General features: G+C 40.4%; 1 protein-coding gene across 10 annotated transcripts in view; it reads left to right on the forward strand.

Annotated features, from left to right (window-relative positions):
- Usp47 (ubiquitin specific peptidase 47) overlaps window positions 1-13442 on the forward strand; it is an 83271-nt gene that overhangs the window by 59007 nt on the left and 10822 nt on the right. For all 10 annotated transcript variants that reach the window (XM_087559253.1, XM_087559272.1, NM_001107542.2 and 7 more), the window contains 8 exon segments: window positions 154-230; window positions 916-971; window positions 3077-3189; window positions 3873-3977; window positions 4626-4833; window positions 6379-6494; window positions 8075-8194; window positions 9479-10256. In XM_087559253.1, the coding sequence (XP_087415379.1) occupies window positions 154-230; window positions 916-971; window positions 3077-3189; window positions 3873-3977; window positions 4626-4833; window positions 6379-6494; window positions 8075-8194; window positions 9479-10256 (1573 nt within the window).

Here is a 13442-nt window from a genome sequence, read left to right on the forward strand (position 1 = left end):
AGTACTGGCAAGGTTTAGATAGAGGATTGTTCAAGCACAGCCAGGCTACATATTAAGAACTGTCTTGGGGGTGGGGGGGGGACTATTAGGTCCATATTTACATGATGACATTAATGGTTCTTACCAAAAAGAAGTAACATTACAACTTTATAGATAACACAAGAAGACATTAAGAAGACACACGGTGGGTCTTCAGGAAGCAGAGGCTACTACTCCAGTGCTTTTGCAAGGTAAGCAATAGCATGAACTTCAGTGTTGATTCACTGGAGTAAGTTTAGCTTCTCTGTGGGTCATACTAGGAAAGCCTTAGCCAAGGGTCAGTAGACTACAAGCCACGGGCATCTGTCCATAAGTTTTTGGCTGATGCCCACTGTAACATAGCTTGAGTTGCAACATAGACCATCTGACCTACAAAGAATGAGGGTTTGGTGTGGTGTGGTGTGTGGTGTGCTATGGTTTGGTTGGGTTTTTTTGAGGCAGGATTTCTCTATGTATCCTTGGCTATCCTGGAACTTGTAGACCAGGCTGGCCTTAAACTCACATAGATCTGCCTGCCTCTGCCTCCTGAGTGCTGGAATTAAAGGGGTGTGCCACCACCAATCAGTGAGACTAAGGGTTTTTTTTCTTGGTTCTTTCCAGCAAAGCAGTTTGCCCAGCCCTGACTTAGCTGTAGTAGGCATTGTGACACACAGCCTTCTTTACAACTTCATCATGTTACCAAAAGGAGTGTGTTAACCTTTTCATACATGTGCCATTGATGACAAAAAAGGATTTTCCTTTCCTTCTGGAATGTTTTAATGTGAATGTGTCTGTGAATAGTGGTATGATTATATTTCAAGTAAAGATTTAGTGCTTATAAATGGAAGCTACTGTCTATTTTAAAGGACCTGCTAATCTTTGTTGTATTTCTCCTAGCTCAACAAATGCATATATGCTGATATACAGACTGAAGGATCCAACAAGAAATGCAAGTATGTTACTAGCCCATGGCGAAATTTCCTTTGCAGGTCTTGAAAATGTAGATAACTGCTTTTAGGTGATAGCAAAGCTAACACCTTAGAGTTAGTTTATGCTGGGAGAGTGAATTAAGACCACTGTTAAGAAGTAATACTAGGTGATAAAAACATTTTACATAAATCTATAGATCTGGGCCTAGTGATGTGTGCTTATAATTCCAGTTACTTAGAAGGCTAGGTGAGGCAGGAGGGTTACAATCCTGAGGCCTACTGACAATTTAACAGGACCTTATCGCAAAAATAGTAATTTTAAAGGAGCTGAGGCCATAGGCCAGTGAGAGTTCTTAGTTAGCATTCATAAGTCCCAGAGTTCTGATAACCAGTGCTATACACAGGTGGACATGCAGTCACACACAAGCATTCCTACCCACAGACAAAGGTTGTTAGAAAACTTTCTCTTCGTTAAACAGATTAGGTAGAACTTTAACTAAGCTTATACCCTGTGCGGCATCACAGTTCACCAGTTGTGTGTTCTAGAGCAAATCACTTGACTTTTTCTGAGTCTTTGCAGATTTTGTAGACTGGAAACAATGACACCTTAGAGGGTTGTAATTCATGAGTGAAAGCACACTGTAGGGGCTTGCAGCATAGCTAGTATGCTTGTTTTAGTTTCAAGTTTTTGGGTTCAGTTAGTAGCTACATAGTTTGTGAGAGAACTTCAGGTGGCCTGAAGTACTGCAGAAATTGTTTAATAGAGTTACATATCTCTATTTAAAACTCAAACAAATTTTTGTGAATCTAGTAAAAAAAAATTACTTTATATTTTATTAAGAAACCCAGGGTGGGCATGGGCTTAACTGGTATAAGATGCTGTTGCCAAGTCCCATGCCTGATTTCCATGCCTAGAACCTTCAGAGCTGCCCACTGACCTCCCAAAAATAATCCTTAGTGTAAAGTGTGTGTGTCCTTTTCTTTATATTTTTGATTGTTATTAAAGTTTTTAGTCCTTGGGGAGGGAGGTTTTCTTGCTAATCCTTCCTGATTCACAGTGTTGCAGACATGTTAGAATGTGTATGTATGTATCTAGACACATACACAGATGAGTTTTCCCATATTTTTATAATTCAAAAAAGTAATCATTAACTTTGATCTCAGCATTTTTAGTTTTAGTAGCAGATGTGTTCATATATCTATTTCAACTATTAGTTTTTGTTCTCACCAGTGTATATTTCAGGACCTGTAGTAGTTTGGCTTAGAGGCAAAGCCAGGATTGTAATCCATGTATCCTATGAACCTTGCCCTAGACAGTGCAGGGCTTCAGCCCCTCTTGGCTAACTAATCCACTCAAGTTCTGTGGTAAACACCAGGGGGCACTGTGTTACCAGATTGGGAATGCTTTTTTAGCTAGTTGATTACAGGAATGTGTTCATACAGCATGAGGGAAAAAGGGAAAGTTTTGTTTTGTTTTGTTTTGTTTTGTTTTAAAGACTAGAGCTGATTTCTGGAAACATTGCATTTTTCCTCTTTACGTATCCTATTGGTTGATGATACTGATAGTCATTGCTCTCCTTAAAAATCAAGTGATCATTAACTTTATTCAAGTGTTCTGATTTCATATTGTTTCAAATATACTTTTAAGTCACATGAAACTGTGGAGTTACCAGTTTTGTGCCTCTGCCTTGTAGGGCTTCAGTGAGGAGAAAGGGAAGGTATTAATGCTTTTAGAGTGTAGTGACAATTTCATGAGCAGCATTTACTCATTCGTACTACATTCTCTAGGCAGTACCTTTTGGCCCAATTGTCTTTAATAAGCTTAAGGAGCTGAGTTTGAAGTAAAGTTGCCTGAGACCAGAGTTCCTTGGTGATGGATGGCACAATTTGAAATAAAACATGACTTTAAGTTTCCAAGGTTTCTTTAAATGTTGGCGTCTTGCTGGGTTCTAGGATTTGAGCCGTTTACTCCATCTGAATATGGTCTCATTATCCATAGCTCTTCATATTGCCCCCAAGATTGTCTCTGCTCTACCTTGAGAGGATAGAACATGTTTCCATGGAAGCACAGTAGAACAAAACGTGTACAGGAGATTGCCCTGAGTGACGACACTCTCTTATGTTCCTAGAATTTCTGGAAGTGGATGAGTACCCAGAACACATTAAGAACCTGGTGCAGAAGGAGAGAGAATTGGAAGAACAGGAAAAGAGGCAACGAGAAATTGAACGAAACACATGCAAGGTTTGATTCCCATGTCTTGAGGAGAGAAGTACCGGGAAACAGAAATGGAGGCCACACTTCAGTTACTGTCCTTCTGCCCTCATTGTTCTCTTGTAAACCTTACACGGGACTGGGGACATGTTCAGCAGTTAAAAGCACTGTCTGCTCTTCTAGAGAACCTGGGTTCAATTCCCAGAACCTACATGACAGCTCACAACCACCTATAACTCCAGGTTCAAGGAATTGGACGTCCTTTCTGGCCTTCAAGGGTACTAGGTACACACAGAGCAGACATTCACGCAAGCAAAACACCGATACACATTAAAACTTTTTAAGTATACTCAAAAAATAATATTCTTGGAGATAATTTCCCTTAGAGAGATAACCTTGTGAAATTCTTGCAGATTACTATAAAAATGTTGACTAGAAGCATATTAATCAGTGTTTTCCAAATTAGGGAAAAAACCAACCAGATTATAAGTCAAGAAAATGCTTACATGCAATTGTACAGTTGTTGAAAGTGATGTTTTGAGTTTTTTTTTTTAAGACATAAGACTTAATCGATTGGTTACAAATATAGAAGTAAGAAAGAATAGTCCCAACTATGTTTTTTTTTTAATTACATTGTTTTGACAATGAAGAAAAGTGGATTCAGCTGGGACCCTTGATCTAGTGAATTGATGGTGATATTTTCTGTTTTGTAGATAAAATTATTCTGTTTACATCCTGTGAAACAAGTAATGATGGAAAACAAGTTGGAGGTTCATAAGGACAAGACATTAAAGGAAGCAGTAGAAATGGCTTATAAGGTATGTTTAGTGGCTGGTTAGACTTTAATGTAGAGAGCACCAAAGCTTTATCGTTGAAATAGATGACTTAAGTACCTCGAATGTTAACCGTTAATCTTCCTCCATCCTCCAGCTGTGCTTTGGACTATACTCAGTAGATCGTGAAAGCTAGTCAGCTTCTGAGTCTTGGAGTTAGATTAGAAACACATTTATTTGTGCTTTCTGTTTATTTAGGAGGTATCTATTGAGTGCCCTCTGTATGAGCCATTAGAGATAACAGAGGGAAGACAGGGTCTTGGCCTCATGGAATTTATAATCCATTAGGAAATTTCTTATGATGATTATTTTATTGTTTAGATGTCATCATGTAAATCAACAGTAAATTGAGATGATTTATCCTACAACTATAAACATGATAAGGACACAATTTCATCATTGTATGGTTTATGTTGTTTAGGAATAATGAAAAGTGGTAATTAAATATGTTTAAGCCAGGCATGGTTGCTCAAATGCTGTAATCTAGCATTTAAGAGGTGGAGGCATGAAGATCAAGTCTTCAAGGTCATCTTCTTTTGCATAGTGAATTCAGGTCTAGCCTGCGTTACACATGCTTCTTTCTCAAAAAAACAAAAACACGTTTTTATTTTGTGGGGGATTGTGTTTTGTTAGATGATGGATTTAGAAGACGTGATTCCCTTGGATTGCTGTCGCCTGGTAAAATATGATGAGTTTCATGATTACCTGGAACGATCCTATGAGGGAGAAGAAGATACGCCAATGGGGCTGCTTCTAGGAGGAGTCAAGTCAACGTACATGTTTGATCTGCTGTTGGAGACAAGAAAGCCTGATCAAATTTTTCAGTCTTATAAACCTGGAGGTAAGTAAGAAATTTTATGCTCAAGTTATAATGGATTTTAAATTATTTTGATCAAATAGAAGCAAATGATTTAAATTTTTATATGTTCTTAAATATAATTTTGACAGGTTGAGAAGTAGTCAGCAATGAATTTGAAGTTAAGTTCCAGCTTTTTTTTTTCCCACTCCCCAAAGTCCAGCTTTTGCTGGGCTTGTTAGCACATGCTGTGTGCTGTGATTCCAGGAGTGGGGAGGCTGGGATGGTCACATCATAAGTTCAGAATTTTTTTTTCTTTTTTCTTTTTTTCAGAGCTGGGAACCAAACCCAGGGCCTTGCGCTTCCTAAGCAAGCGCTCTACCACTGAGCTAAATCCCCAACCCCAAGTTCAGAATTTTTAAGACCTCTATACACAAAATTTAAATAGTGAACAACAGCAGCAAGGAAAGACCTCTCAGGGTTTGAGTAGGGCTCCCTTCTTTAACGTGGAGCATCTGTCTGATGATGTGAAATGCCTTCGTTGTGAGCTCAGCTCAGGTCCCAGGGGTATCTGCCATCATCCTTCCTTCTCCTCCCCTCCCCCTTCTCTCTCCTATTCTTTATGGAAGCCATGCACTTCCTTGCTTTATACAGCTCTGCTGTCCAAAGTATATGAAGTATACTCATCACCCAAGAAACCTGCCTGTCGTTTCTGAAACCTTGGTGGTGCTTGCATTAGCCAGACTCTGCACTTTGTATAGAGTCCCTGTAACAGATTTTTTTCCGAATGGGATATAAAAGGGATGCAATAATTAAAGAATTACATGAATCAGTAATAAAAGCAATTTCTAAAACATGACGAGGCCATCAAGATGACTCATAGAAGGAGGGAACCAACTCCCACAAGTATATATTCACACTCTCTCTCTCTCTCTCTCCCTCTCTCTCTCTCTCTCTCTCTCTCTCTCTCTCTCTCTCTCTCTCGTGTGTGTGTGTGTTATAACCCCTCAATGCAAAATAAATATAAAAAAGGTTTTAGACAGACTTTAAATACTATGATGTATATTAATATTTAAGGAGTCATTTCTATTATTCACTAATCATCAAGATCTTAGACTATTTTGTCCTTTAAGTGAGCGGCATCAGGGGAAAATTGAGAATTGACAGTAACATAACTGCTAAATGGAATGCTAGGTGCTGTTTCTTTTTTAAGTGACTAAAATTTAGTTATAAATATGATGTAAAAATGAAAGAAAGACAAATAAACCACACTGGTTTGGGCATAGAATTTTCCATGGGAGTTGAAGTATTTTTTTAAGAAGAGCAGTAAATTTTACATTTGATCCTAAGCAGAAGACCAAGAAATACCTGAATTGTATTTTTTATATGTGTAATATAAAAGAATGCAGAGGTCAAAAATAATGCTTTTTAATGAAATTAGATGGAAGTAATGTAAACCTAATATATTGGATAATGAGAACATACTCTCTTTGCCATCTATTAGAAACACATTTAGAATGCACTACTCACATAAAATACAGTTTTAAAAAATTAACCTCCAGCTATATTTTTATGTTTTTAATGCAATAGAAGTGATGGTGAAAGTTCATGTTGTCGATCTGAAGGCAGAGACTGTCGCTGCTCCTGTAACAGTGCGTGCTTATTTAAATCAGACAGTTTTGGAGTTCAAACAGCTGATCTCAAAGGTAAGCAGTAAGATTAGACCATAAATCTATCTGAGTTCTTGCTGTGTGCATGGATCACTATGGTAGTTGCAAGTTGTAAGTTCCCCCTTAAAAGGGCAATATTTATAGGCAGAACACAACTGAACTCGAAAGGGACACTTGAGGTAGAAAAAACAGACTGAGTAGCTTTGGGGTATGGGCAGTAGCATTAACCCAGACTATAGTTCTTGTGAAGCACACACTAGGGGTATGAATTCAGTTTGTTTCACAGAAGGGCTTTGAACACTAATGGGGCTCTCACTGGTGCAGCAGTAAATAGATCCTATGATTTTTATATAAATGTTGTAGCGGTATATCAGATGTGTGCCACAGAATTAGTAAGTCCAGTGACATGAAACTGGTGTTCAAGGTGCATGGAAGTCTAGTTTGGGGTGGTTCTGAGAAAGCTGCTTAAATTATTCAGGTAAAGGCATATGGCAGATACCACCAGGCTGTGGTTACTACGTTTCAAAGGAAGACAGAAGTACAGTGAGTTGTTTGTGTTTATTTTATTTTGTAGGCAGGATCTTACTGTATACTGCTGGCCGGCCTCAAACTGATTATGTAGACCAGGCTCGTCTTGAACTCAGTAGATACTTATATCTGCCTACATCTACCTCCTGAGTGTTGGGATGAAAGGTGTGCACCACCACACCCCATCCTAAAAAAGTTTTTATTGCATTTATTTATTTTATGGTATGTGTGCTTACACTCTGGCTTAGTGACATGTTAATTGCAACATGAGGTAGCAAAGCAGACTTAACAGGAAGAAGGTAATGGATTAAAAGTAGCTCAGAGAATAGGCCAGTTCTGAATGTTTGAGTTGGAATGAGACGATCAAAACATTGGGTCTCTTTGGACAAGTGGACTAGACCATGGGATTTTAATTCCTGTGGAACAGGGGTGTCGTAACCATCAGTAAGTGTTCTGGTTGTGAGAGATCTTGTGAGGTCTGTCAGGTTTGATAGCCGTTACTGTGTTTAAGCAGCAAGCTAAAATACTTCTATCACTGTTGCCAGTTATAACATCATAGTGTGCTATAGTACCTGATGGCTAACTTGTGCACACACGCATAGTAGGTGATTATATGACTCTATACATTTAAAATAAGTGCCACATGCAAACATTCAGTCCAATGCAAAATATAAGCATTGATATTGGATTAAAAAAATTAAAAAGAAGACAAGACAGAATAGTAGCCCACTGTGATGAAGCTAATAACCCTCATTGGGGAAATGTTTAAAGAACAAGTGCAGTCACAGAGTTTTGTCAAAAGCAAAAGCCTTGAAAGTTAGAAAGTGTTACTTTGTTCCAGTTTATAACATAAGTAATATGAAGATGATTAAGAGTTTTTCCTTTGAGTAACCAAAAATTGTTAAATCTCTACTTAAAATTATTTTTCTCTGACAGTTCTTCTGAGGGCTCAGGGTGGGTATTGGGATTGGCACATAGGGTCCTGCTGGCCTCAGCTTGAGGAACTTCACATGTCTTCTCTTCTGAAGTGTCTACGTCCAGGTAAAATTCTGTTGGAAGCACACTGTATACTGACACTCTTGTTGCAGGCCACACACTTACCTGCAGAACCCATGAGGATCGTGCTGGAGCGCTGCTACAACGACCTGCGCCTGCTCAGCATGCCCAGCAAGACCCTGAAGGCTGAGGGCTTCTTTAGAAGTAACAAGGCATGTCTTTATCTTCTCATTGAGTCTTGTATGCAGGCGGGCGGCCGGGCGGGCACAAGTTGGGTAAAGCCGAATATTGACTGTAAGCTTGGTTGCAGCATACTGTCCCTCTCTGCCTGGAGCCCAAATTTCCATCGTTTGCCATCCAGTCGGGCTTCTTTCTATGCCTCAATGCTGCTCCTTTTCCCTCTGCCCAGGAGCACTTTTTCCTGTTTCCCACACGATTTACTTGTCAAACTCTGGTTTGACCCACCTTTCTGAGCCTTCTTGATTGAGTCTCCTCATGACTGTCTCCCTCATTTCCATCTTTGAGTTCCCTGTTAAGACAGTCCTTCACACCAAGTCAAAGGTGTACGTATGAGACTCCCCACCCTTGGCCCCTTTGCCTGCTCTGTGTGCCATCACTACCATGGCTTGCTTCATGGTGTGGTTCGTCCAGATTTTTCCTCCTTGGCTATCCTCTATTATCACACTTTCCATTCATTCATTTTGGTGCATCTGTACTTAATACATGTAATTTAATATCATTTTACTAATTCTGTATTGTAGTGTGTGTGTGTGTGTGTGTGTGTGTGTGTGTGTGTGTGTGTGTGTGTGTTAATAAAATGCAATCTGTGTACTGGCAAGAGCACTCATCAGATAAGAAATGCTGTGGCCAAGCCAGACAACCTAAATTTGATCCCATGGACATATATAGCAGAGAGAGAATTGACTACCTTAAGTTTTTTCTGAACTCTGTATGTGTACTGCACACCCATACACATATACACACATGTGCACAGTAAAATGTTTAAACCATGATAATGATAATTTGGGTAAAGAGCGCCAGAACAATCCTTTCCCCAACTTTTTTCCATAAATGGTTAACTAATAACGTGAATCTGTAATATTTATTAAATGGTAATAGGTTTTTATGCAAAACCCAACATACTGTTAATTGTCAAATCTGTGGTTAAGCCTTGCTTTGCTCTGCTTTGCTTTGCTTTGCTTTGCTTAGCTTAGCTTTGCCTTGCTTTGCTCTGTTTTTTGGAGACAGTGTCTTGTGTTTGTCCTTCCCTGGCCTTGAACTCATTACGTAGTACAGGCTAGCCTATGACAGTTATCCTGCCTCTATTTTCCAACTACTGAGATTGGGAGAGTATTACCATGTCTGGTCAAATTTATGGATAATGTCAGAGATCTTATGACATACAGTATGCTGTCTTTCGTTGGTAAGATGTGCTTATGAATAATAAGAATGCTACTAACGTAGTACGGAGTGTAACCCTCTCATTTACTGTTTAGGTGTTTGTTGAAAGCTCTGAGACAGTAGATCACCAGGCAGCCTTCACAGACTCCCACTTGTGGAAACTCCTGGATCGACATGCAAATACAATCCGGTTATTTGTTTTGCTGCCTGAACAATCTCCAGGGTCTTATTCGAAAAGGACAGCATACCAGAAAGCTGGAGGGGATTCTGGTAATGTGGACGATGACTGTGAAAGAGCCAAGGGACCTGCAGGAAGTTTAAAGTCTGTGGATGCCATTCTAGAAGAGAGCACTGAAAAACTCAAAAGCCTGTCACTGCAGCAGCAGCAGGATGGGGACAACGGAGACAGCAGCAAAAGCACTGAGACAAGTGACTTTGAGAATATTGAATCCCCTCTCAATGAGAGGGGCTCTTCCACCTCTGTGGATAATCGAGAACTTGAACAACACATTCAGACTTCTGACCCAGAAAACTTTCAGTCTGAAGAACGCTCAGACTCAGATGTGAATAATGACCGGAGTACAAGTTCGGTAGACAGCGATATTCTTAGCTCTAGTCACAGCAGCGACACTTTGTGCAATGCAGACAGCGCTCAGATTCCTTTGGCCAATGGACTCGATTCTCACAGTATCACAAGTAGTAGAAGAACTAAGGCAAACGAAGGGAAAAAGGAGACATGGGACACAGCTGAAGAAGACTCTGGGACTGACAGTGAATATGATGAGAGTGGCAAGAGCAGGGGGGAGATGCAGTACATGTACTTCAAAGCTGACCCCTACACTGCGGACGAAGGCTCTGGGGAAGGACACAAATGTATGTACTCGCGAGAAAGGCTCTCTGAAACAGTGTTTCTCACTTCAGCGTTGATTAGCAACCCAGTGCTTAGCTCTAAGCCCGCCTGACATGGACTGTAAGATGATTGAGTTTTCGTTCATTTGCAGTTCAGTACTTTAGGCAGTCATTGCATCAAGTTAAGTGGAAGAGAATCCAGTAGTAGGGAAGAATGCCAAGGAATACTTTTAACGTAACACGTACTCTCCATGCTAAAGAAGCCAAATACTTTAAAGATTTTATTTCTGTTTAAGAAGTTTATATATGCATATCATTGTGTATTGGTTAAATCCACCCCCTATTCCCTTCCTCCAATTATTCCCTATCCCCCCACCATCACCACCACTTTTCCCTACCAACTTCATGTGCTATGTTAAACACATTGAGTTCACATGGTGCTGTCTATATGTGCGTGGCTATAGGGCCATCTGCTGGAGCATGAGTAGCCTCACCTCTCAGGGACTAAATCTCTTAAGAAAACTTGATTCAGGGGCTGGGGATTTAGCTCAGTGGTAGAGCGCTTACCTAGGAAGCGCAAGGCCCTGGGTTCGGTCCCCAGCTCCGAAAAAAGAACCAAAAAAAAAAAAAAAAAAAAAAAGAAAACTTGATTCTTCATTCTCCAGCGGATATCAGTTGCCAGCAGCTCCTCAACTGGGGTTGGGACTGTGAACCCTGCCCATCTGTGCTGGGATTTTGGTTGTGTACAGGTCTTATACAGGTCTTGTGCATGCAGTCACAACCATGTGTGCAATGGCCTCGTCACATCTAGCAAATACTGTTTTTATGTATTACTACAAACATCTACTGCCTCTGGCTCTTAAATTTTTAGTATCTCCTCTTCTGCAGTGTTCCTGAGCCTTGGAGAGAGTACTCCATAGTCCTTCATTCTCCCACAATGACCACTTGTGGTTCTTCATTAATTGCCATCTATTGCAAAAAAGAATCTACTCTGATGAAGGTCGAGAGATGTTACTACTCCATGAGTATAAAGTTCTAAGTACATAGGGAAGTTTATATCCATTTAGTACAGTAATAGTCCCTTAGGGCCTGTGACCCAGTCAGCAACTGGGCTTTGCCCCACTTAATGGTCCCAAATGTGAGTTCTGTCACGTGGAGCAGTCCTTAGTCTAATCAGGAAGTAGTTATTCCCATTAATATGCGCTGCTGTAGTACCTGGGCAAAACTTGCTGGGCCTGTCCTTCTTGTAGCTCACCAGGTTTGCCAAGTGGGTAAGACAACTGATTATTTTTCTCCCCCAGTAGCATGCATAAAACCTCCCAGCCTTTTGAAAGTTAGCCAATAGAGAAGAAACTTCCAGATAGGTACTAGCTTGATTTCTCCATGTCCTATAACTCAAATATGTGCTATATTTAGCAATAGGGTCTTAGTATCAAGTTATAAAAGGTAACCAAGAGCAGTGGCAATAGGCTGTATTGTTTGAATATATCTCTTTTCTGTGTCCCAAAGCAAACTTTCCCACATCCTTTAAATATCCATATGCAAGGCAAAAGAAAGGAGGTTTGAGGGTGAGGGTTCATTTGTTACCTCGATCTTTTTTTTTTCTGATGGGAGTGGAACTCAGTGCTTTACCATCAAGCCATATTCCAACCCTTTTACTTTGCTAATTTAATTTTGCTAATTTGTTAGTAGGCAAGAGACAAACTGCATTTCTGAATGTTACAGATCTCAAAAAAAAAAAAAAAAAAAGGAAGGAAGGAAGAGATCTGTAACTGGGACATTGTTGCATAAGCCTTTAATCCCAGAACTCAGGAGACTGAGGAGGGAGGATCTCTTGTGAGCTGGAAGCCAGTCTGTTCTACAGAGCAAGTTCAGGACAGCCAGGGTGTTACACAGAGAAACCCTATCTCAAAAAAACCGAAGAAGAGAGAGAGATTTGTTAGTATAAGCATTTGAGGTAGGCAGTAACAATAGAGACGCCCACAATGTAGAACCGAATGAGATGTAAAAAGAACTTTTGGGAAGGGCTTTTACACAACCACTGGCTAAAGCTACCTAGACAGTTAACAAGAAAGCTCGAGTCAAGATACACTTCTTTCCCTAGATATGAATAGGAAGTAGCTGAAAGTGAAATGCTTATCAGCATTATCTTTAACAAATCGTGTATTAGTCTAGCTTGGTGGCATGGGCCTCTTATCCCAGCACTGAGGATGGCAGAGGCAGGAAGATCTCTAGGAGTTATAGGCCATCCTAAGCTACATAGTGAGACTGTGGGAAAAAAAAAAAAAAACACAAACAAAGCATATATTAATACCCCCTTATGGTTTTAGTTTTCAAAATCTTATATCTCCAAGTGTCTCCAAATTACTAAAGCAAATCCTAGTGTCCTCCATTGGACAGAGTAGAAAGCTGAAGCTCACAGAGGATGGAGGTCTGGCAGAAGAGCATACATAGAAAACATCTGTACAGTGAGCAGCAGGACTGCCACAAAGAAAAAGGCTTCTCTTTTTTTTAAGATTTTTTTTTTTTTGCTTTTGTTGGGGGAGGATATATATATATATTCGTATATGTGTGGGGTGTCTGAGGAGTCCAGAAATGGAAATCAGATCCCCTGAAACTGGAATTACAGGTGGTTGCAAGCTGCCTTACATGGCAACTGGGCCTCTGCAGTAGCAGCAGGCCTCTTAACTGCTGAGCCAGCTTCCCAGTCCCTATAAGGCTTCTTTTTGAATGTGCATGGTTCCTTTATCTTTGGAAAAGAATCCCTAGATGTCAGGCCCTGTACAGCTATTAGAAGTAGAATGAGAAGAGACACCCTGTCAGTTAAGTGCTTGCCTTGCAGACGTGAAGACCTGAGTTCAGTACTGAAAGCCTATGTAAGGACAAACAAAGAGGTATCTACTTGCACTTACAGTCCCAGCTTTAGGAAGGCTGAGACAGGCAAATCCCTAGGACTCTTGGAACAGACAGACAGACAGACTACTTCACTAGCTCCAGACCAATGAGAAGTTCTGACTCAAAAACAAAAGAGCAGGCTCCAAAGGCGTAGTACTCTCTGGCCTTCACAAGCACTAGCACACACGATCTGCAGACTTGCACACATGTGTGTGCACATACACAAAGAGGAGATTTGGCCCAGTGAGATAGCCCATCAGCCAAACATGATTCCTGCTGAGCCCTGATGACCTGAGTTTGATCCCCAGGGCCCAC

The sequence above is a fragment of the Rattus norvegicus genome, chromosome 1 (genome assembly GCF_021556685.1).
Source record: "Rattus norvegicus strain SHRSP/BbbUtx chromosome 1, alternate assembly SHRSP_T2T, whole genome shotgun sequence".
Lineage (NCBI taxonomy): Eukaryota > Metazoa > Chordata > Mammalia > Rodentia > Muridae > Rattus > Rattus norvegicus.